Below are 25,230 nucleotides of genomic sequence, written 5' to 3' on the forward strand. Positions count from 1 at the left end.
TCCCCAGCATACTTTATAGTACCCCTGGATTCAACGCCCCGGAGTTCGGGAGTTGTGGGCCAGTTTATTTGAGAAGTCTGAACATTCACAAAATACTAATGGTGTGAGGTCAGTTAGGACAAAAGACATTGTCATGACAAAATGTTCAGACTAAATTGGTGGTTTTCCCCTAAAGAAGTTTTAAAAATACTTTTTCCGTGAAAAGAGTGAATTATGCAATACATACTTACATGCCTGCAAACGCACATATAATCTATTTAATTACATATATGCTTTTTATTTATATTTAATTTATGAATCAATTTAACCCATGTCCCCAAAGGTTACAAGGAAACAAAATGCAAATTTAAAAAAATACGTACATACGAATTAGGAGCAGGAGTAGGTCACTCTGCCCCTCGAGTCTGCTCCGCCATTCAATAAGATCATGGCTGATCTGATGTTAACCTCAAATTCACATTCCTGCCTACACCGATAACCTTTCACCCCTTGCTTATCAAGAATCTAACTATCTCTGCCTTAAGGATATTCAAGGACTCTGCCTCAACCACCTTTTGAGAAAAGAAATCCAAAGGTTCACAACCGTCTGAGATAAAAAAAAGATTTTCCTCATCTCTGTCCTAAATGGGCGACCTGTTATGTTGAAACAGTGACCCTGAGTTCTAAATTCTCCCACAAAAGGAAACATCTTTTCCAAATCGATCCTGTCACCACCCCTCAGGATCTTATATGTTTTAATCAAGTCACCTCTTACTCTTCTAAACTCCGGCAGGTACAAGCCTAGTCTGTCCAGCCTTTCCTCGTAAGACAACCCACCCGCCCATTCCAGGTATTAATCTAGTAAACCTTCTCTGAACTGCTTCTAATGCATTTACATCTTCCTTAAATAAGGAGACCAATACTGTACACTGTACTCCAGATGTGGTCTTGTATAACTGAAGCATAACCCCTCTATTCTTGTATTCAATTCCCTTTGCAATAAACAATATAATTCTATTAACTTAGTAAATTATTTGCTGCACCTACATACTAACCTTTTGCAATTCATGCACTAGGACACCCAGATCCCTCTGCATCTCAGAGTTCTACAATCTCTCACTATTGAGATAATATGCTTCTTTTTTATTTATCCTCCCAAAATGGACAACCTCACATTTTCCCACATTATACTCCATTTGCCAGATCTTTGCCTACTCACCTAAACTATCTTTATCCTTTTGGAGCCTCCTTATGTCCTCATCACAACTCACTTTCCTATCTGTGCGTCATCAGCAAATTTAACAAACATACTCTCCAGTCCCTTCATCCAAATCATTTATACAAATTGTAAAGAAACACCACCATTACAATCCCACGTAAAACATTTCTATATTCAGTCAATTTGTAAAGACCGCATGGAAGATTACATAAAATACGATCTATCAAGTAATTGCATTCTGTGTTACAGTTTTCTAATGAAATCCACACGTGAGAGTTAAGGATCCAAGGCCTTTAAAACCCTCAAACTTATATTGTTCTTGTAAATGAGCCAGCTGATCCAAAACATTAACTCTTACCAACCCAAGTTCAAGCAGGATTTAATGCAAACATACATACGAACTAGGAAATTCAGAGCACGAGAAGCCATTCGGTCCCTCAAACCTGCTCCATCATTCAATAAGATCATGGCTGATCTGATTGATCCACATTCCACCTGTCCACAATAACCTTTGACTCCCTTGTTAGTCAAAAATCTATCTACCTCTGTCATACAAATATCCAATCACTCTGCCTTCATCGCTCCCCGAGTGGGAGTTCCAAAGATTCACGACACTTTAAGAGAAAAAGATTCTTCTCATCTCAGTCTTAAATGGGAGACTCCTTATTTCTTAAACTGTGTCCCCTTGTTCTAGTCTCTCCCACAAGGGGAAACATCCTTTTGGCATCCACCCTGTCAAGCGCCCTCAGGATCTTGTATGTTTCAATAAGATCATTTCTCAATCTTCTAAACTCCAATGGATATAGGCCCAACCTGTTTAACAGTTTTAAGACCATGCCCACTAAGTGCTGCTGTAATAGCCCAAAGTAAATTTGTGTAGTACAACATGCTTTAAAAAATTACCATAATAATCTGGATTTTAAAAAATGGTGCAATTTTTGTTTTAAATTGTACTTAAGGACTTACCTTTTTAAAAAATATGCTGAGTTCCAGAATGAGAAAGAATCCATATATTGAAACCAAGATACAAACTAGAAGAAAAGTCAAATCACTGATGATGAATTTCTGTGAATATAGCTGATATACCTTGAATACATTAATGCTAAAGGCAGCAGGCCAGTGGAAGATAAAGAGCACCAAAAGCATGGGTGCATTTGCACTTTCAGCTACATCATAGTAGATGATTGAAAGAAGGCAAGAGACTAGTTGTGCTGCATCGGGTATATAAATAAATGGTCTGTCAAACTTTGAGTACAACTGTGACAAAATGCCATCTCCTAAACAACAGGCAGATATAAAGATGTAGAAGAATGTTAATATCCATCGAATAGTGTGCCGTGGAAAATGAATCCAGCCTCTCAAGCCACTATCAATATGAAATGTGGTAATGAAACTCCGTCTGCACTTAATCACAATAAGGCCAACAAGAGAACAAAGTACAAATCCCAAATGTACAAGGAAGTTTACACCTTCAGTGAAACAAATTTCTTCAATGAAAGACACTTCATTTGGTTTAAGACTATTATTTTTGTTGGCAAGGCCACAGAACACAGCAAAAGCATCTTCCATCCTGATTATTTCCTTTCGATATTCATTAATTGCAATTCTAGTATTGTAGCCTCTTCTTTTAAGTAACTTAGTTTAACCTGTGAAAAGAAGAAAGAAATGGTTAGTCAACTGAATGTTGGTACACACTGCATTTCAGTTTCTTTGTAAATTGAAGTAGCATAAACTTTTTAACTGTTGAAGGGAGCTATGGTTTAGCAGTGAATTCATTATCTTTAACCAAGTCATTCACTTAGCTTCTCAGTTATTTTATACCCTTAATGTGGTCTGTGGTTGGACAGCCTTTCAGTTACTTGTATCTTTAATACCAAGAACTAAAGTTAATTGAGGTCACTCATTCATTCAACGAAACAATTTTAAACAGGAACTGAGTCAGCTGTTGATTGCATCATCCTGAATTCTTAGCATGTATCATGTGGCCTTTCCAACTACATGAAATTAGGTGTATCATGCTAAGAAACAATGAAGATCTTAATCATTCACATTAATCAACCAGAAAAAATGATAAATATAATGAGGAGAATGATATATGTATTGAAGTTCTCCACAACTCTGTAATGATCTTTCATTCTTTCGCTATATGTCAATGTTCATGTTTAAATTGATCTGTAGTTATACAAGATGAAAACTTCTAACTAACCACAAAGACTTTAGTTGGAATGGAAAAGGTGCAGAATTTGAAAGTTTATATGACGTACAATTTAGTGTAGGAAATTTGAAGAGAATTTTTTAATTGTTTCTGGGTTAGGGAGTACAAACAAGCAAACTATGATTAAAATAGACTAGGTTTCCACATCCGCTATCTCAGTATTGCTCATTGGCTGTTGAGTTAAATTTATGAATGAAGAAATTCATAAGGTAATACATACAAGAGTGGCTTCAGACATAGAAAGTATACAACAGCTAATGACTGGAACAAAGGAAATACTAAAGTTTATACGGTAATAGAATTCAATAAGTAGATACTGTTATGTAGATTAGGCTTCACAACATTTTATTTTACAAAAGGAAAGCAGAGTTATGAGTCAGTAAAAGAGCAGAAGGGCTCCAATGATCTTTTGAAATGGATATGCAAATTTCAATGGTTCATCAAATAGATCAGGGGTTCCCAAGTTGTAGGTCGGAGCTTTGGGATGAGATTTTGAGGTCATGAGCTCTGAGGCAGAAATGGCGGCCGTGAAGCTCAAGCTGAGTTTTGACAGCTGCGAGACACCTTTAATGTTCGTGTTTTTTTCTGTCCGTAGGTGTGGCTTAATCATCTGTTCACTGAGACTCAACTCCTCTTACATCCACAGCCTGTAAAAAGATGGGTCTTCACTTTTATCAGGGCAAACCCAGCTGTTTCACCCACAACCCTCAGCCGGTCAACCACTCACCACCCCAACAACTCTCTAAACCTTGCCCCCCACCATCCCCAACCCCTACCACCATTTTCACTCTAGCGTCACACAAAATCTGAGGCATTAAAATGGGGTCACATTGAGGGGAAAGTTTGGGAAGCACTAATATAGATACTATTAGATGCATTGTGGTACTGCATTGGCTGTTTATTCATCTTCTGTAGAGTTATATGGCAATAGCCAAAGGACATAAAAAGGAATGCTTATCAAGTGACGTTTTGTTTTCATATGATCAGGACTATCATCATATTTTTTCTATTTTAGGCACTCAATGTTAGTATGAGGAATAGCACATCCAAATAAAGAATGAAATTTCCTCTACTTTAACAACCCCCGGAAAACACGACTTGCTGTATCACTTCTCACTGAAGAATGATTGAAAGATTGATTAGTGTAAGAAATGTATATGCAACATGGATTTCTTCTGAAATCCAACTTGGTGCAATATTGGGGGAGAATTGAGGACATATAATTCCAAATATTCATGGGTAGACCCCCCCCCCACCTCCCCTGGTTCGGGGTGGGGGGGCAGGAGCAGTTGGGTGCAGACCTGATCGGCGCCCCCAATCGAGTCCACACTGCCATTTTACGAGGGCAAGCCCAATTAAGGCCCGCCCAGCGTGACGCACACCCGGAAGCGCTGTGCGCTCCCTGTGAGGGCGGGGTGGGGGTTGCCTGTGTTGGGAGTGCACTCTTTCGCGCATGCGTGAGTTTCAAGTTTTAACAGTTCAATAAAGTGTTGAAAAAATTTTCATGACATGTCCCCTCATGTGAAACTGTCACATGAGCTGGGACATGTGCATTAATTTCAATAAGAATATTTGAGAAAATTTAAAATCATTCATGAAACCTCATCCCGCCTGTAGATGAGGTTCCATGAAAAATATGAAGGCCACCCGGGCTCTTCGCCTGCCCGCCAGCCTTAATGTTGGATGGGCAGCTCCATTAATTATTTTAATTGTTAGTTAAATGGCCTTAATAGGTCTTTGACAGTTCGTAGGGTGCGCAGCCACTCAGTGACATCAGGACACATGCCCGATGTCACCCCACGTCATTTTACGCCTTGGCGAGCATGCCCCGCCCCTGCTCGCTGAGCCACAGGTTCTCCCCCGTGTTTCACCTGAATTATGATTTCTCAATGCAAGTACTATTTTTTTATATATTATATGCACAGCTTCATTGATGAGCGTTTTGTTGCTGATCAGCAATACTTTTTTTATATCCTACCAACTGAATCTTCATCTCCTGTCCCCAAACCTCTTATTTCCTCTTGTGGGTCATAGGAACATATAGAGCCAAAGGACTTAGGAGCAGGAGTAGGCCATTTGGCCCTTCAAGCCTGCTCTGCTAAAGGATGCATAAAGTACAAAATTATTAAATTAATTTACTAAATCATGCTGATTAAGCAGCACAAGTGAATCCAAACTACAAATAAAATTAAATAAAACCTTACCAGCTTTAACCCTTTCTTTTTAATTAGTTGAGATGCTGACTACAGGATAAGACCTTCTCTTTGGATATTTGTATGAAATGCATACCTACATAATATTTTAAAAATCTCATTGACAGTATGCTATCTGCCAATCCAGGTCATTGTTTTAAAAATGTTTCTGAGGCCAGGCACTAGCTTTGCTTCTCAGGATCCATTGCTTCACTGAAAACATGTACAATGAAAATCAACCAGCACAGAATGCCAAATGATAAACAAAACTGAGGCACAATGATCAATATAGAATCACCAGGAATTACTTATTTTCCTCTTACAATGAGAGTTTGATGATAGTTTTGAAATGGAAAAGCAGGAAAGCATGAAGAAGCATCTAAACTTGGGTAATTTAAAGAATATATGGATATTGGGAGAATTTTGTTCATGAGGATTTGGCTTAATGGTGTCATGGCAAACATGCATCTAGTACAGTACTGCAAATATGACTGCTGCCAACAAACCCAGAATCTACAAATACTGCTACATAAATAACTTGCCTCTATTTGAAGTGAGGGGCATTTGTCGAGTGGGTAAATACATTGCCTGCTCTTTGAGTAACAAATTTTTTAGTAAAGCTGTTAGTATTGAAAGGCAATTGCTTTCATGGCTCACACCTGATTCACCATGGAAGGAAGATGAAAGGATTGTAATGGCCTATTCAACTGGCGATTCTCCTGAACCTGATTGTTACGGACAACCTGGGGAGGGAGCAGGCATGTCACTTAAGATACTAATGACCAGAGACTGAACCTTTTGCTACTATCCCCTGCTGTGGGTGCACATGGAATTGATGTCTTCTGAGACACTGTCAGAGAAGCTCTGCATCAGCAGACAATGCTCCAGCAGGGAAGCAACTATGTGATGGCCATCTATGTGAGATGTTCCAAGAAGACCTAAAGCCCAATCTGCTTTCGCAGGGCCTCATCAATAGAAATAAAGGCAATGACATTCCTAAATTTCCATGGCACCAGTTTCTTCCAATCAGACACTACAGACCAACGTAACATCAACCTAGAAGCTGTGAAGTCCAGCATTTTATAGGTGAAACACAATATCTTCTGCAAGGCATTTGACTTTGTTAACTACAACATATTCACTGTGCAGCAAGAAAAAAAGGTTAATTAACCTTCCACTTGATTGCTGGCTTCCCCAAGATGTAGGCAGTTATCAATGGGACCCACGTATCACTGAAAGTTCCACTTCGGGAATCTGACATTCACTGACAGGAAGTGTCATTACTTGCTAAATGTGCTAATTGTTTGCAATGCCCAATTAGGATTCTGGATGGAAATTCAGAGCTTCAAGAAAGCACTCATAATACCTTTGTCCTTCACTCCAACATCCATGGCTCATTAAACAGGAAATGTCAAGGACAAAGGGTAAAAGGCTCTATCTACTGAAGCAGTGGCTGATGATGCCAATCTGCAACACCAACACACAGCACAGGACCAACATAGCTATGTACAAATGGTGACCACCCCAGCATCCTACAATATGTATCTGATAAAGAAGCAAATATTATAGTGATACTCTGCATATGACACAATTTTGTCCATCAGGGAGGGCTCGCCCAAGACTTGGCAGACAAGCTGCTCATGGAATTGGATAATCCTGACCCAATGCCCTTGGCTCATGGAGACAGTCTCCTGGGTGAAAGCACAGTAACAGAGGTCAACTTGTGGTTCAGCTGTTTGATTACCCCCATCCCAACATGGCTGCAGGGTGACCAAGGATGGAAACCGAACATCCAGGGTATTCAATATTTAGGAAGGACAAATAGGGAAAGGAGGTGGGGTAGCACTGTTGGTAAGGGTGTATATCAATACAATAGTGAGGGAGGATACTGGCTCAGAAAATCATGATGTGGAATCCGTTTGGGTGGAGATAAGGAACACCAAGGGACAGAAAAGGTGGGAGTTGCCTATAGCCCACCAAACAGTAACGGAGAGGTAAGGGGAGGCATTAAACAGGAAATTAGAGATGCATGCAGTAAGGATACAACTGTAATCATGGGTGACTTTAATCTACCCATAGATTGGACAAACCAAACTAGCAATAATACTGTGGAGGATTTCCTTGAGTGTGTATGTGATGATTTTTTAGACCAATACATTGAGGAACCAACTAGAGAGCAGGCTATCCTAAACTGAATATTGTGCAATGAGAAAGGATTAATTAACAATCTTGTTCTGCAGGGTCCCATGAGGAAGAGCAACCATAAAATGATAAAATTGTCCATTAAGATGAAGAGTGAGGAAGTTGAATCCGAAACGAAGGTCCTGAATCTAAATAAAGGGAAGTACAAGGGTATGAGGCGTAAGTTGGCAATGATGGATTGGGGAACCTTACTAAAAGGGTTGACAGTGGATAGGCAATGGCTAATACTTAAGGAATGTATACATGAATTACAACAATTATTCATTCTTGTCTGGCGCAAAAATAAAACAGGAAAGGTGGCTCAACCATGGCTTACAAAAGAAATTAGGGATAGTATTAGATCCAAAGAGGAGATATATAAAATTGCAGAAAAAGCAGCACGTCTGAGGATTGGGAGCAGTTTAGAATTCAGCAAAAGTGGACAAAAAGATTGATCAAGGAGGGGAAAATGGAGTATGAGAGTAAACTTGCAAGGAGCATAAAAACTGACTGTAAAAGCTTCTATAAATATGTGAAGAGAAAATGAGTAGCAAAGACATATGAAAGTCTCTTACAGTCAGAAATGGGGGAAATTATAATGGGGAACAAAAAAATGGCAGAAGAATTGAACACATATTTTGGTTCCGTCTTCATAAATGAAGACACAAATAATTTCCCAGAAATGTTAGGGAACCAAGGGTCTAGTGAGAGGGAGGAATTGAAGAAAATCAGTATTAGTAAAAAAATGGTGCTAGAGAAATTAATGGGGTTAAAAGCTGAAAAATCCCCAGGGCCTGATAATCTACATCCTAGAGTACTAAAGGAAGTGGCCCTGGAAATATTGGATGCATTGGTGGTCAGCTTCCAAAATACTCTCAACTCTGGAGCTGTTCCAACATATTGGAGGGTGGCAAATGTAACCCCAGTGTTAAAAAAGGAGGGAAAGAAAAAACAGAGAATTACAGACCAGTTAGCCTAACATTGGTAGTGGGGAAAATGCTAGAGTCTATTATAAAAGAAGTGGTAACAGAACACTTGGAAAGCATTAATGGGATTAGACAAAGTCAGCATGGGTTTATGAAAGGGAAATCATGCTTAATTAATCTACAGGAGTTTCTTGAGGATGTAACTAGTAGAATAGATAAGGGAGAACCAGTGCATGTTGGGTATTTGGATTTTAAGAAGGCTTTTGATAAGGTCCCACATAAGAGGCTAGTGGGCAAAATTAAAGCACATAGGATCAGGGGTAATATACTGGCAGGATTGAGAATTGGTTGGCAGACTGGAAACAAAGAATGGGAATAAATGGGTCTTTTTCCAGATGGCAGACTAGTAGTGTACTAATGGTTGTGAGTTGTGAGGAGGATGCAAGGAGGCTCCAGGGTCCAGGGCGATTTAGAAAAGTTGTGTGTGTGGACAAATACCTGGCAGATGCAGTATAACGTGGATCAATGTGAAATTATACGCTTCGGTGTGAAAAACGGAAAGGCAGAGTATTATTTAAATGGTGATATATTGGGAAATGTGGATGTACAAAGGGATCTGGGTGTCTTTGTACACCAGTCAATGAAAGTAAACAGGCAGGTGCAGCAAGCAATTAGGAAGGCAAATGGTATGTGCATTGCAAGAGGATTTGAGTTCAGAAGTAGGGATGTCTTACTGTAGTTATACAAGGCCTTGGTGTGACCACACCTGGAGTATTGCATGCAGTTTTGGTCTCCCTACCTAAGAAATGATATACTTGCCATAGAGGGAATGCAGCAGAGGTTCACTAGGCCGATACCAGGGATGGCAGGACTGTCATATGAGGAAAGACTGATTCAACTGGGCCTGCATTCACTAGAGTTTAGAAGAATGAGAGGGGATCTAATTGAAACGTATAAAATTCTAACAGGCCTAGACAGACTAGATGTAGGGAGGATGTTTCCTCTAATTGGGGAGTCTAGAACCAGGGCCCACAGTCTCAGGATATGGGACAGGCCATTTAGGACTGAGATGAGGAAAAATGTCTTCACTCAGATGGTGGTCAATCTGCAGAATTCTCTCCCACAGAAGGCTGTCACAGGTCACTGAGTATATTCAAGAAAGAAACTGATAAATTTTTGGATATTAGGAGCATCAAGGGGTATGGAGAGAAAGCGGGAATATGGCATTTAGAGGATCAGCCATGATCATATTGAATGGCGGAGCAGGCTCAAAGGACCGAATGGCCTACTGCTGTCCCTAGTTTCTATGTAACACTTCACCCGAACCCCCAAGGATCCAACAGTGAAATGGAGGAGCATATGGAGTGATAGTTCTGTGGACTGATCCCTGTGGTGATACTAAAAAAAGAACAAGCAATATTTAAGCAAACAAATGAACTTCTGTTGAATACAATATTGCGATAACAGCCAGCCGTTAAAGAAGTTTTTCTATAATTCTATGATGATTCTTTGAAACCGTAATTAACCTTTAAAAGTTGATTAAGGTTGATTTTAGGAGCTGCAACTCACAAAATGCTTAATCACTTAAATCATCTGTGGCAGATGTTCCCAGCTATTTATAGTGCCATGTGGCTTGTCTGTGAGGTAAGCCATTAGCTACGCTGTTCAGGAGGTGCCTGACTAAGCCATTGACCTCACCATGCCTGCTATAGGTCAACATTTCAACAAATAATGGTGCAAATATAAATCAATATAAATGGGGAGCTGAAACTGGCATGTTTCAAACATGCCATTCCAACAATATCAGGCCCCATGAGACCATTCCCAGCACAAGTCATTTGATTCAAGTAAGATGAAAGCATGGAGAGAACAAAAAGCAAGGAACTGAACTGCAAAGTCCTGAAGAAGTCAAATCACAGAAAAACTAAAAATATATTTGTTGTATCAGCCATCTTTGTGACCATTAACAGTTCCAACTTTGCCAATATATCCACGTAAATGAAGTCTCTCGACCCCGGAGCCAATCTCGTAAATTATTTTTTGCAACATCTCCAATATCATTTTATCTTTTCTAGATTAGAATTAGACAAAATACTCCAGTTGAGACTGAACTAGTGTTTTATAGAGGTTCACCACAGCAGCCTTACTTCTGCACTCTATGCTTCTTTTTATAAAGACCAGGATCCTCATACCTTTATTAACCACTTTCTCAACCTGCCCTACCACCGTCAGATTTATGCACATATATCCTTATGTCCCTCTGTTCCTGCATCCCTTTACAAAATAAAGAATACAATTCTATTGCCTATCCTCATTCAACCTACCAAAATGTATCGCTTCAACATCTCTGCATTAAATTTCATCTGCCTTATTTTTGCACATTCCACCAGCCTGTCTATGTACTCTTGAAGTCCATCACTCTCCTCCTCACAGTTCACCAATGCTTCCAAATTTTGTCATCTAAAAATTCAGAAATGATGCCCTGCATCCCAAGTCTAGAAAAGCAGTGCTCCTAATTTGGGGAGCCCTATTATACAGTAAGTCCTTATTTTGGTCATCTGTTTAATGGCATTTCACTTTAATATAATTTATTCTTTAGGTCTTTTTTTCCATCTTGGGTCACCATTTTCAGTTTTACTTCGCCTGCACTCTGGCCCCATCCCACTGCGTGCTGCACTCTGGGCCAGCTGACCAGGTGGTGAAACGAGAGCAACTGAGGGTTCAGTTTGGTTTGGGTTTTTTTTTGGGGGGGGTGGCGGCGGCACAGAGAGGAGTGATCAGGGTGCCCTGGGCTCCATCCACAGCCCCCTCCCAGTCCTTCTCCGTCGCAGCCCGGCACAGGGGCTCAGCCCCTGCAGACTGTCAGAAAGGGGTCCAAAGAGAGACAGAGACAGAGTGCAAAAGGAGATTGACACAGAGCGAGAGAGAGAGACATGTCATGATTGTTGCTTTAAGGCCAGCCTTACTGAGTAGGAGTCACGTGGTCAGATCAGCCAATCAAAACCGAGTGTGGGAAATCTTATAGGGGGTGGAGTTTTCCTAGTCACAGGATCAACGGTAGCCAAAAATTTGACCAACCTAGAAGAGGTTTTAAAAATATTTTTGCAAGCTGGTGTATGATTTAAGAAAGAGAAGTGTGCTTTCCAAGCAACTGAAGTCACTTACTTGGGTCATCGAGTGGATGCCCAGGAGTTGCATCCAGTAGAGGAGAAAGTCAGGGCAATCAAGGAGGCACCCTCTCCTACCAATGTCACTGAACTCAAGTCTTTTTTGGGCATGATAAATTATTACAGTCGCTTCTTGCCAAAATTGTCAACAGTGTTGGCCCCTTTACACTTATTATTAAAGAAGAACCATTGGTGGTCATGGAAAGCTCAACAAGAAGAAGCCTTTGTAAAAGTCAAGAAGCTATTACATTCATCATGTCTACTAGTACATTATGACCCATCAAAAGAATTAATATTAACTTATGATGGGTCACCCTATGGTGTAGGAGCAGTGTTGTTGCAAAGGATGGATGATGGTTCCGAAAAGCTAATAGGTTATGTCTCCAGAACTCTCTCTACAGCCAAGAAGGGTTATTCACAACTTGAAAGGAAGGTTTATCAGTAACATTTGGAGTAAAGAAATTCCATCAATATCTGCCTGGTCGACATTTCAACATAGTGTCAGATCATAAGCCGCTAATGGGTTTATTTAATGAAGCTAAAGCAATTTTGCCAATAGCCTCAGCCAGAATTCAATGTTGGGCTTTGAATTTATCAGCGTATAAGTGCACCTTTATGCACCATCCGGGTGTGCATATTACAAATGCGAACGCACTCAGACATCTTCCGTTACGAGATTGTATTGTATATGCTGCAGTGCCACAGGAAGTTGTCCTTGTGTTGAATTTCTTCAACTCCTCACCAGTCTGTATGAAGCAAATACAAAATTGGACAAACAGGGATCCAGTTTTGTCAAAATTTCAAGACCAGGTATTGCAAGGACGGTCGAATACACCAGTCTCTGAAGAGATAAGACCATTCCATGCCCATAAAACTGAGTTACGTTGTCAAGTTGGAATCTTGTTGTGTGGATCAAGAGCTGTCATCCCTTTTCAAGGAAGAGAACCACTCTTGACAGAGTTTCACAGCACGCAACCAGGCATTTTGAAGATGAAGATGCTTGCGTGATGCTATGTCTGGTGGCCAGGTATAGACAGTGACATAGAAAAAATGCTTAAGCACTGTCTCCAGTGTCAGCAACAACAGAAGTTGCCCATTTTAGCTCCATTGCATCTGTGGAAGTGGCATAGTCAACCCTGGGTTAGACTACATTTAGACTATGTAGGTCCATTTTTAGATACCTAATGAAAATGCTTTTATTGATCATCGATGCGCATTCTAAGTGGATGGATGTGTATGAAGTTAGATCACCGACATCGTGTGCAACTATTGAAAAGCTGTGCCAATGTTTTAATATACATGGTCTACTAGAAGTCATTGGGGAGGATCTTCCAGTCGGTGAGCGGGGGCGGGATCTGCTCGCCAACGTATAAAATAATGCAGGATGACGTCGGGTAGAACTCCCAACATCACCCTGTGTCATTTCCATTTTCAGGTCGGCAGGGGCGCAGCCAAATCAGCTGTGCGCAAGCCGACCTGCCAACTGTCTATTGAGGCCATTGAAAAAGTAATTAATATCATTAATGGACCTGCCCATCCAACCTTAAGGTTAGCAGGCAGGCCGGGAGCCCTGGCATGCTTCAGAAAAAGCATGAAACCTCATCCACGGGCGGGATGATGTCTTCATGAGGGTTTTTAAATATTTAATAAAGGTTTCAATAAAAGTTACAGACATGACCCATGTCAGGGAAATCTTTCTATCATTTGTTTAACAATTTTTAATTTGGGGCCGATCTCCCTGAGGCAGCACTTAGCCTCAGGAAGATCAGTGTGCTCTTTCGCATGCAAGCGTGAAACAGCACACTCTCAGCTGAGGGAATCCCTTACCCCGCCCGCACAGAGATCACATAGCGCTTCCTGGCGGACATCATGCTGGGCGGGCCTTAATTGGCCCACCCACATAAAATGGCGGCACGTCGATCAGAGGCGCGCCTGCCCGCGCCTGCTCCCACACTTCCCCTCCAATGGGGGGAAAATTTTTCCCATTGTTTCAGATAACAGTACTGCCTTCACTACTACAGAATTCCAACGATTCATGAGCTTAAATGGAATTAAACATATTAAAACAGCACCGTATCATCCCTCATCAAATGGGTTAGCAGAAAGAGCAGTACAAACTTTCAAACCAGGAATGAAGAAGTTATCCGAAGGAGCTTTAGAAACTCAAATTTCACGTTTTCTTCTCAATTATCGCATAACCCACAACTATGGGTTCAGCACCATCTGAATGACAATGAAACGCCGCCCTCGTACAAGGTTAAGTCTGGTGTTCCCAAACTTAGAGGGGAAGGTAGAGAAGAACCAGAGTAGTCAGAAATTGATTTATGATATTATAGCAAAGCTCGAAGATTTACTGTGGGAGAGGCAATTTTCATGCAAAATTCTGGAAATGGGCCTTTGAAACTGAACCTATGTCATTCCAGGTGGAAGTGGAAGACCGGATTGTTCGAAAACATGTGGATCATCTCAGGAGCAGAGACACTCCAACAACAAGCTATTCCACCTGTAATTGATGTCGAACCTTTAATCCCTGAGGTGACAGATCAACCTAGAATAGGCATACCGAATGCCTCTGTTGAATTACCTAATTCTGAGCTGCCATTGTCTAATGGTGTCCCTGATGCTGCAATTCCTTATCATGTCGATCCAGTGGGAGAATCTCAAGTCATAGAGCTATGTCACTTTAACCAAATTAGAAAACCACCTCTAAGACGTAACCTTTAATCGCATGACCTGTGTAAATGTTGTGGATTAAAATACTCTTGTAAATAAGAAATGTAAAAAAAAAGGGAGGAAAGTAGTGATTGTGGGTAAAACCTTTCTTATTGCTTTTAGGGGTCATGGTTGTACTGATGAGTCAGCCCGAAGCGTGGGTAATCTTAGGGGTGGAGCTTTCTAGTCATGGACCTGGTTCAAGCATGTAGCTACTCAAGAGCTCTGTAAATAAAGTTATCTGTTTCAAGTAAGAAACCTGTCCAGTACATCAAGTTTATTACATATCCAAATTAATATATATACCATACCACAGGGCTGTCCAACTAGTAGCCGCGAGGGTTTGTGCAGCCTCCAAGATTTCTCACATTGAGAATTCAGGAAAAGAAGCAGCAAGTGAGAGGGAGTGGGGAAGGTGGGAAACAGGACAGTCAGGGAAGGAAAACAGCAAGCAAAAGGGTGAAGGAGCAGGAGGGAAGCAGTAAGCAGGAGGGAAGCATGTCAACCAAGAGCATCTGAGCAATCATAGCAGGGATTCAAGCAGCCTGCCTCTAGCTCTGCTGAAGCCAGAAGTGTTGCACCTCATAGAAGTAATCAGAAAAGCAATTGTATTCACTTGGGTGGTAACACCATGTTGCGTTGTCACATTTCTGTTTAATGTTTATCAACTATAAACTTTATTTCAAAGTTCCATTGTCCGTGTCCTCCCCATTTTTGCCTGCCATCTGCCAAATGGCCTTCTGCCTTGTGAAAAACAGTATGACATATGACATGAGTAAACATGAGCAATGGTTGTATTGTGAGGGACGAATTGTTGTTTTTATGTCTGTTTTGCACTGGTGGCTCAGGGACACAGTTGGTTCAGAATAGAGTGCCAGATGCCTCAGATTAGCTGAAGCATTCCTGAGTCATCCCTGGCAGCTAAGTGAAGGGCTACAGGTGCCTTGCCATATTGGACTTCGCCTCCTCCATCGATGCAGATCGTTAGCACCGTCCTCCTGGAGTTCCAGTCTTCAGTGCTGCGCAATCTTGTGCAAGATTCAGCAGATCACTACCATTCTGGAAACCTTTGCTGTTGCATACCGAAAGGTGCCTTCAAATCTGTCCAGACATTTGAATTACATCTCCAGTAGCACGAATGCTTGTTCAATTACAAATCTTGCACTCATGTAGCTTTTGTTGTGCCTTTCCTGGGTGTCAGTGATAGGGCTCCTTCCAAGTGTCCATAAGCCACATCCTGCAAGGGGTAAAAGGGATTGGTAATGGGACTTGTAAAGAAATTTTAAAAAGCGTCTGAAGGAGGTGTGAATGACAAAATGATGAACAACTGCCACCCAAATGCAAAAACAAAGGAAGATAAAGAATAAAACCAAAAGCTGTAGAAAAGAAGGAACTGCAAGCAGTTGCCACCAAGTAGCCAATCACCAACTCCGCTGCGAGGTATGAACTCTGAGAGAGTTGACTAGCGCACGATGAAGTCATCATGGCAGCCCCATAGGTATCTTATGCAGATATGCAAACTGATCTTTTGGTGGTTTTAGACCAGCTGAACGTAAATAGAATGGAATGCTTTTCAGTTGATGAAACTTCTGGGTCACTCTTAGGGCCCCTTGATTGTAATAGGTGTGTAATCTATGAGTCCAGTGCTGCTTTGGTAAACATGACATTTGTTACTGGTGAGATGCAACTGTGGGCAACAGATTCACAAAGGAGCAGGAGACAAAAGAAATTAAGGGCCGTGGTGACCTTGAATGCTACTGGTGCTACTGGCAATGTGTGCTTACCTGGTCTACTTGAAAGGAGATCTTCTTCCACACGGCTGAAGAAGACCTGACGGGAAGTCTGAGCCTCCTACAGCACTGGTGTTCTATTATGTCCATGAAACTAATCCTCTGCCTGCATACCCCTGTGTTACAGGTTTTGGCCTCCTGCAAACTGGAACTCTGTGCTCAACCCCTCTGTCCTGTGGAGTGGCAGGTGGTTGTGGAAAAGGCTGCTGCTGGTGCAGTTTCTCCTTCTCCTTTTGTTCCTCAAAGGTCCAAGGTGGAGCTGCTGTGATGGCTTATAGTTGGGAAGTAAAATCAAAAGCAAAAAATGTCAAGGCAGCAAAAATGGCTCAGAATATTGAAAATCACCTCCAAAGTAGTTGAAGTGAAGTCCTGCGAGCAAAACCCTTTCACTTAGGCAAGTAAGCAACTGTCACCTCAGTAGTTAAAGATTTCCTTGCCTGTCAATTGCTCAGCCCCATCAACCCACGCTGTCCTCTCACCTTGTTTGAACTCACAAGTTCGAGGAAGTCCAGGAAATCCGTGCGCACAGAGTTGTCAGAATTGAAACTGCAATTAATGACCATCTAAATTTAATTATCAGACCTGCCTATGCCACTGTCACTTCCCACAAGCTGAAAAACTCATTTGGATTAAAGGCAGAAACAGGTGGGTTTCTGCTGACTTCCTGACACACTGGCATTTCTTGTGTTTAAACCTGCTGCCAACACAGAAACCCACAACTTTGGCAGTTTAAAATCCTGCTCTCCCTATTCCAAAGTGCGAAAGTACCTTTCTGAAAAAAAAGATGGTGCTGTCCTTTGTGGGCCTGTAATTACCTTGGTTAATGATTGCCCATTGTGCATTTCCCCCACTTCATAAGGCCGCAGTCAGACAGATTTTGTTCTGGAGTCCAGAGTCAGGTTTTTCAATGGAAAACACTGGCGTTACAGTAAGCTATTTGGTTGCAATGGCCCCACACAAATATCGGAAGAGGTTGCTGACTGGTTGGCAAGTTGAGTCTGATTGGTAGAGGTGTTGCCATGGAGAATGCACCAATTAATGGTGATCGACAGTTAACTGCCAAACATTGTTTGAAATTTAAACCAGGCAGCTTGACTCTGATTAGTCAAAGCATTGTCCTGAGGTATGAATCAGTGAATAGCTATCACTTATTTTGTTCAGCCTAAACAGGCGCAATGTGTGTATGTGTTTTTTTCAGCCTGCAAAGAACAGGGTCCTGTGTATTAATATATGTAGCTTCCAGTACACTGACATTAGTATTCTTGCCATTATCCTGAAGAGTGCAAGACGAAAAGCTTCAAAAAAATGTATTTTTTCAGCATTACTCAAGTTCTGCACGACAACTATTGGAAGGGGGTGAAACAGTGACTCCACCGCTGGGTCTTGTGTGCTGACCCAGTGTCCCGCTACTAACTTCAGGATTCCTCTGGGTCAATAGCGAGTGAAAAGGCTTGCTGAGGTAGTAGGAACAACACTGGGCCCAAGTGGCTTTGTCTTTGCCAGAAAATGTTATATCAGAAGACCGCTTTCTGACTGCTAAATTTGTGGATCTGAGAACAACCATCTTGGGTGCAGGACAGGGTGAAGGACATCCAATGATACTGGAATTAACCTGGTTGGCTGACAGGGAAGCTAGGTACTGGTCCTCAGAACCTATTGAGATGGACCTGTTAAAACCTCAGGGATCAAGGCTGTTATGTGTGGGTACACAAGTCACCTTGTCGTGGCAATTTTCAGTTCTCCAGTTAGCAATTCTAGGGTAGTTTAGACACGCACATTTTGTTCTGGAGTTCGGAGTCTGATTTGGCAAACTTCTGGAAACCTTCTTGCAGGCCCCTGGTTGAGAACCACTGCGCTGACCATTTACAATTTTATAATTAAATAACTGTGTAGCTTTTCCAGAATTTATTTCAGTAATTAATATTTCCTCATCTTCAGTACTAAGATTATAATTGTTCCCTTACACAGTTCAGTACACTACCTTACAGAGTGAAGTCCCACCATTCGCGACTTCCTCTTTCGTGAATTCACTTACCCATGCATAAGTCTTTATACACCGGTTTGCAAATTGCGGGCCCAAATATTCGCCTATACACGGTTTTAAACATAAAAATAGAAGCCAACTTTAGAAAATACTGACAAGAAAAATCTGCCTAAATAAGGACTTTAAAAAAGGAAGGTGTCCATGATGTATTTCCTGCAGTAGGAAGTGCACACTTCATGTGCGTCATCAGCCGTTGCTCTTTCCAAACATGGAAAGAATCATTGCCTTTCACAGCATGATTGACACTACTATTGCTCTTTACCGAGAACTTTACAAAATTAAAAAGCAAAAGTCGAAGCAGTCAAAAATATCATCTTTTTAAATCCACATCAACATCTACAGCAGCCACTTCACCCACTCCCTCCACCCTCAAGCAAAGTACAGTGCTGTATGCGTGACAAATTTTACACTGTTCTTGTTTTATTACTTCATTAAACAATTTCTCCAGTAAATTTCTATTAAATTTATGTAAAATATTGTTTTTATTGCCTTTGATCCTTTATACATGTCAAATTTAGGATAGCTGGAACCTGTCCAATCCCATTCCAAAGTATGAAACAAAAACAGAAAATGCTGGAAAAACTCAGCAGGTCTAACAACATCTGTGGCGAGAAAGACAGAGTTAACATTTCGAGTCTGTATGACTCTTCTTCAAAGCTAAAGAGAAGTAAAAATGTGATGAAATTTATACTATTTAAGGGGGGTGGAGCAGGTGAAGCTGGAAAGAAGGCCAGTAGAGACAAAGGAGAGACTGACAAAGATGTCATGAATAAAAGGGCAAAGGTAGTGGTGCTGGCTAAAGGAGGTGCTGATAGCGGCCTTAAGGTCAGAAAGCAGAATGTGGTAATAGCAGGACAAGAATATGCACTCTGGAAAGAACAACATGAACAAGTGACAGATGGCCTCAGTGAGGGTGGGGTGGGGGGAGGGGAAGGTGGTGGGAAAAAAGATCGAAAATAGGATAAAAGCTGGGGATAAAACAATGCATAAAAATGAAAATAAATAAAAATAAAAATAAGTTGATAAAAAATAAAAATTAAAAAATAAAAATGAATATTGAAAAAAAGGGGATAAAAAAGGGATGAGGATGGAGGAGAGAGTTCATGGTCTGAAGTTGTTGAACTCAATGTTAAGTCCAGAGGGCTGTAAAGTGTCTAATTGGAAGATGAGGTGCTGTTCCTTCAGTTTGCGTTGAGCTTCACTCGCACTGCAGCAGGCCAAAGATGGACATGTGGGCATGAGAGCAGGATAGTGTGTTGAAATGGCTAGGAACAGGAAGGTCTGGGTCATGCTTGCGGACAGACTGCAGGTGTTCCGCAAAGCGGTCACCCAGTCTGCGTTTGGTCTCTCCAATGTAGAGGAGACCGCATTGGGAGCGGCATTTTTGCTTTTACCACTCTAAAGTATGTTCATCGTTTGCGATTTCGCCATTTGCGAGATTCTGTGGGAAAGTAAGCTCTGCAAACAACAGGACTTTACTGTTCTGCATTTTACTCAACTGTGATTGACCCTTAACTGCCCTCTGAAATGGCCTAGCAAGCCATTCAGTTCAAGGGCAATTAGGGATGGGCAACAAAGGCTGGCTTTCTAGCAACACCCACATACCATGAAAGAAGAAAAAAAATTAAGGGACTTTCCTTAGCTTAGCCTTTCCCAGGAAATTAAAACTGAATCTCAAAGATTCCCCATCTTTGCAATTTACTTGCAGTAAATAATTTCACAAGCCAGCTGCAATCATTTACAGTAAATAATGAAACTGGAAAGTGTCCAGCAGGATAGGAACATGCCCATGCATATTTTTTTTATAATTGTATTGTTTGACAATCTATGTATTCATGGTTGGTTATTCATCTTTATTTGGCTAACCATAAACAGACTGCACTTACGTATTCTGCATAAATTCTGATGTACAGAAAGACTCATACATTTTCAGAGAAAACTAATTTAAAACTAACATTGCTCCATATGCATTGGTTTCCGATAAACCAGGAAATCATAGCTCAGTTATCATTGGTCCCGCCAGGTAGAAATTTTGTGATATTCAGGAAGCTTCATTTTGAATATTTGTCACTGCATGCATTTATTTGGATCATATATTCACTCCAACATTTTTAAAAGCCCTCTGCTATAGCATTAAAATTATTGGTGTGGAGTTGCTTTATTTGTCAGGCTGGGGTCAGATCTAGCTTGAGTTCTGAAAGTTTCTGAGCTGCTGATAAAAATAAATTCAAAACTGAGTAATTAGTACCCTTATGAACAAGACCTTTGCTATCAAGTTTACATTTCCAGAAGATCCATAAAAAAAAACAGATTACTGATAATGCTATTGGGAATCGATGCATCAAATATGGCAGATCCAAGGAGGCGCATTGTATACACACCTTGGATAGTAGGAATTTTTTAAAAAGTAGTAAGGCTCTACTGTAATCTGGATTAAGGGTATATAAATTCAAAGCCTGCTCAAATACAAACATTCCCTGAAAATAGTACCAATGAAATGCCACTGTGGCAATGGTCTCAAAACACTTGACAGCTTAATGATTCCGCTGAACACCTCAGACTGACTTTATCAGTCTTTGTATAGTAATGGTTGCTCAGAATCAAGAGAGAATTGTAATTTAACAAGGATCACACATATCTTGTGAATAGTTATAACTATGAGTTAATCAATTGCCATTTAGAGGGAAAATTTCCAAATAACTGCAGCTGAAGTTAGAAAGTATATTTTAAAAACAGCTATTTATATTTTTAGAATTATAGTAAAATTATTCACCATAACATTGTGAATTACAATGTCATTTCAAATGTACACATAGGAGTTAATGGATCAGACTTTCACTTTCAGCGAGGGTGGTGCAGTGTTCGCCGAATAGTTACCCATTATACAGCCCACCAATGTGCAGTCAATGGAACTGAAAAATCGGGCAGGGGTGTATAACTTGCAGCCAATCTGTAACCATTTTTCTACCGCCCTCACTGAAAATATTGGCTGAAGTATCTTTTATGAAACATGGCTCCTGATTTTAACAGTTAAAACTGAAGAAATAAACAATCTATTATAATCCATGCATTGGGAAAAGCCTGTATTTTCTTGTGTGTGATGTTTTTTTTAAAAACAAAGTGGGCTGGGGAGTAATTTGCAAGTGGGTTAATTGGTTTCAGGAGCACAACATCATTAGGTTCTAAGAAATGCGCATGTGACCTGGGCTTGTCATAGGGGTCACCGGCGAAAAAGTAAAAGATAAAGAGAAAGCTAATTATAGTAGGGTGGGGGTCAGCCTGTTTTCTTTTCTATTTGGCAGTTCAGATGATGGAATTCTTGAAAAGAGAAACAAGCAAGGCTCTCTCCAAGTGGAAGTTTTCTGTTTGGCAGTCTTCAAACAGATCCTGGTGTTGAAACAGTTTTCTGAGAATGGAGCAGAGACTGTGTGTGTTATACCGTTGGAAAGACACTAAAAACACTAAAACACTAAAAACACTAAAGACAGGAAGAATGAGAGATTGTAGATTAGACAATATCCATTGCTGAAGTGGTACCGGAACCCATCAGACCATTTAAAGGGAGTCGGAGATGGAAGTCCTTCTGTGCCATCAAGATTGTTGTGACCCAAATGAGAGGGGATTCAAAGATGCGCACCTCATCACTGGTAACCATACCCAGGGACATCGGCTGGAATAAGGCTGCCAGTGAACGCAACTCATAGGGGGAAATTATTAGATGGGAAGTGAGAAATCCTACAAAACAAAGATTGAGTAGGAAAGATTGAGAGATTATGTTTGTGTGGGAAGTGACTTGAGTGCTTATAACTTCATGAGGCATTATTTTGTTGTATTCAATATTTAAAGTGAAATGTACCTTTTATTTGAAAAATCCTTCATCTGTTAATTAATGTCTGAATTGTGTTAATTTCACTTGGTTTGTTAGCCTAGAAGTTTTAAAGTGAAATCTTGTCCAGCAGGTTTCCTTCCATTGGCATCACTGGATTCCTTCCTTTTTAAAAAGTTACCAGTCTCTACAGGGATCGTAACAAATTTATGGCCAAATGTACTGTTTATGCTGGAAACAGGGGCTAAAAGCTAAAATGGTGTACTGGTTGGTATACAAAAAGTTAACATCTTATAAAAATGCATTGTATCAGAACATTTCTAAAATCATTTGAAAAGATAAGTTTTGAATATATTACTGGACAACTTTCAGTTAATAATTAAAACATTATTTCTCTTTAAATTCAAATTAACCTATACATTCCGGCTTTATATAGATGTGGCTAAAATTCCTCCCTTTTAATGCTAGCCCTCCAGTAATGAGGGCTAGCATTCCATTATCCTTCACTGTTTTTTTTGTACAAAACTACTACACTTTTCTGATCTATGATCACAGACTCATAAGTCAGGTTGAACGTTCACTGTTCCAAGCTTTCAACATTTGATCCAAATTTGAGGCCCTCACACTTAACTGTTTTGAAATCCATCTGACATAGTTTGTCCACTCACTTAATCTATCAATGTCTCTCTGTAACTCTACGTCCCCAAATATGTTTCACAGGAGAAGGAGCATTTCAAGAGAGGGAGCAAGACACAACGAGAGCTGGGGTTTAGAGGCATGAATTGGGTGAATAGGTAGGTAAATGGTTGGTGATTTTATAATTTTCTTTTCTCTAAAGTAAGGCAGTAGTTTAAACTAGGACTGGGTAAATTAAAGTATTGTATTCCATTTATGTTAAACTCATTAATATAATTACAAATAAGCGCTAAGTGATATCTCAAAACTTGAAACTCTATTTAGTTAAATAAAATACCATGGAGGTTGCAGGGCAGGTGATGTATTGCAGCTGTGGCATGCAGGAAAAATCCGGTTTCTCTGTCAGAACTCCATTCCATTCTCCCAGTTTTTCTGTCTCCATCGCACCTGTTCTGATGACGCTACCTTCCACAGCAGTGCTTCAGACACTGAACCGAAGATTCCCCACACTGTTGTTGATAGGGCCCTCAACAGTCACCGACCCATTTCGGCCCTCACCCCTTCCCTCCCTCCCAGAACCATGATAGGGTTCCCTTTGTCCTCATTTTCCACGCACCCAACCCCCAGCCTCCATATTAAAAGGGTCATCCTCAGACATTTCTACCACCTACAACATGATGCCATCACAAACACATCTTCCCTTCCCCTCCCCTGTCAGCATTCCAATGGGACCTTCCCTCTGCTGTCAACATTTTGAAGGGACCATTGCCTCTGCAACACCCTGGTCCACTCTATCACCCCCACCCAACACCTCATCCCCTTCCCACGGTACCTTCCCATGCAATCTCAGGAAATGTTTCGCCCACCCCTTTACGTTCTGTCTCCTCAGTGTCCAAGGCCTTCAAGGTGAAACATTGATTTACTTGAACTTCTTCCAGTTTAGTCTATTGTATTTGCTGCTCACAATACGATACCCTCTACACTGGAGAGACCAAATTCAGACTGGGTGACTGCTTTGCAAAACAGCTTTGCTCAATCCACAAGCATGACCATGACCTTCTGGTCTTTTGTCATTTCAATACAACATCCTGCTCTCATGAACATATTTCTGCCCTAAGCCTGCTGCAATGTTCCAGTGAAGCCCAATGCACACCGGAGGAACAGCACCTTATCTTCTGATTAGGCATTTTACAGCCTTTTGGACTCAACATTGAATCGAACAGCTTCAGACCATAAACTTTGTCCTCCATTTTAAATACCCCCCACCCCCAAGTGCCAGTTTGTATCTTGTTCTCATGTTTTTGCTTTCAGACAAGAGCTGACCTTTATTCTGCAAGAAACACCCACTCTGGGCCAATGCCTTGTTTCCTTACTTCTACCACTCCCTTTGCCTCTTGTTTCACAACACATCTTTGGTATTTAGTCTCTCCCATGAAACTATTGTCGATTGTCATAAACAGCCATCTGGTTCATTAATTCCCTTTAGAGAAGGAAATCTGCTATCCTTACATGGTCTGGGCTACATGTGACTCCAGACCCACAGCAACGTGGTTGACTCTTAAATGCCCTCAGAAATGGCATTACAAGCCACTCAGTTGTATTAAATCACTACAAAGTCTACAAAAAGGAATGAAACCAGACAGACCACCCAGCAACCTAAGCACCAGAAACAACAATAGCAAACCCAAAACAAAAACAAAAATACCTGGAAAAACTCAGCAGGTCTGGCAGCATCTGCGGAGAGGAGTACAGTTAATGTTTCGAGTCCGAATGACCCCTCAACAGAACTAAGTAAAAATAACAAACCCCACCCTGCTGACACTGCAAAGTCCTCTACTAACATCTGGGGGTTTGTGCCAAAATTAAAAGGGCTGTCCCACAGACCAGTCAAGCAACAGCCTGACATAGTCATACTCATGGAAGCATACCATACAGACAATGTCCTAGTCACTGCCATCATAATCCATGGATAAGTGCTGTCCAACCGACAGAACAGGTCCACCAGAGGTGGCAGCAATCCCACAAGCAACTGATCAGATCTAAACTCTGCAGTCCTGCCACACTGAGTTGTGAATAGTGGTGTAAACAACATGAGGAGCAGGCTCCACAAATATACCCTTCCTTAATGATGGGGAAGCCCAGCAGATCAATGCAAAACAGAAGGATGAAGCTTTTGCAACCCATCTACAGCCAGAAGTGCCGATTGGATGATCCATCTCAACCTCTTCCTGAGGTCCCCCAGCATCACAGATGCTGGTGCTCAGCCAATTCAATTCACTCCATGTGATATCAGGAAATGGCTGAAGGCACTGGATACTGCAAAGGGTATAGGCCTTGACAATA

At 41.0% G+C, this 25,230-nt stretch overlaps 1 protein-coding gene across 1 annotated transcript in view; it reads right to left on the reverse strand.

The window, feature by feature from the left end:
- The window catches only part of LOC121279142 (ATP-binding cassette sub-family C member 9-like), a 292,247-nt gene that overhangs the window by 237,627 nt on the left and 29,390 nt on the right, over positions 1-25,230 (reverse strand). The window contains exon 2 of the mRNA XM_041190116.1: positions 2,165-2,844. Within this exon, the coding sequence (XP_041046050.1) occupies positions 2,165-2,767 (603 nt within the window). The 5' untranslated portion in view covers positions 2,768-2,844. The remainder of the gene's footprint in view (positions 1-2,164; positions 2,845-25,230) is intronic.

The sequence above is a fragment of the Carcharodon carcharias genome, chromosome 6 (genome assembly GCF_017639515.1).
Source record: "Carcharodon carcharias isolate sCarCar2 chromosome 6, sCarCar2.pri, whole genome shotgun sequence".
NCBI classification, from domain to species: Eukaryota; Metazoa; Chordata; class Chondrichthyes; order Lamniformes; family Lamnidae; genus Carcharodon; species Carcharodon carcharias.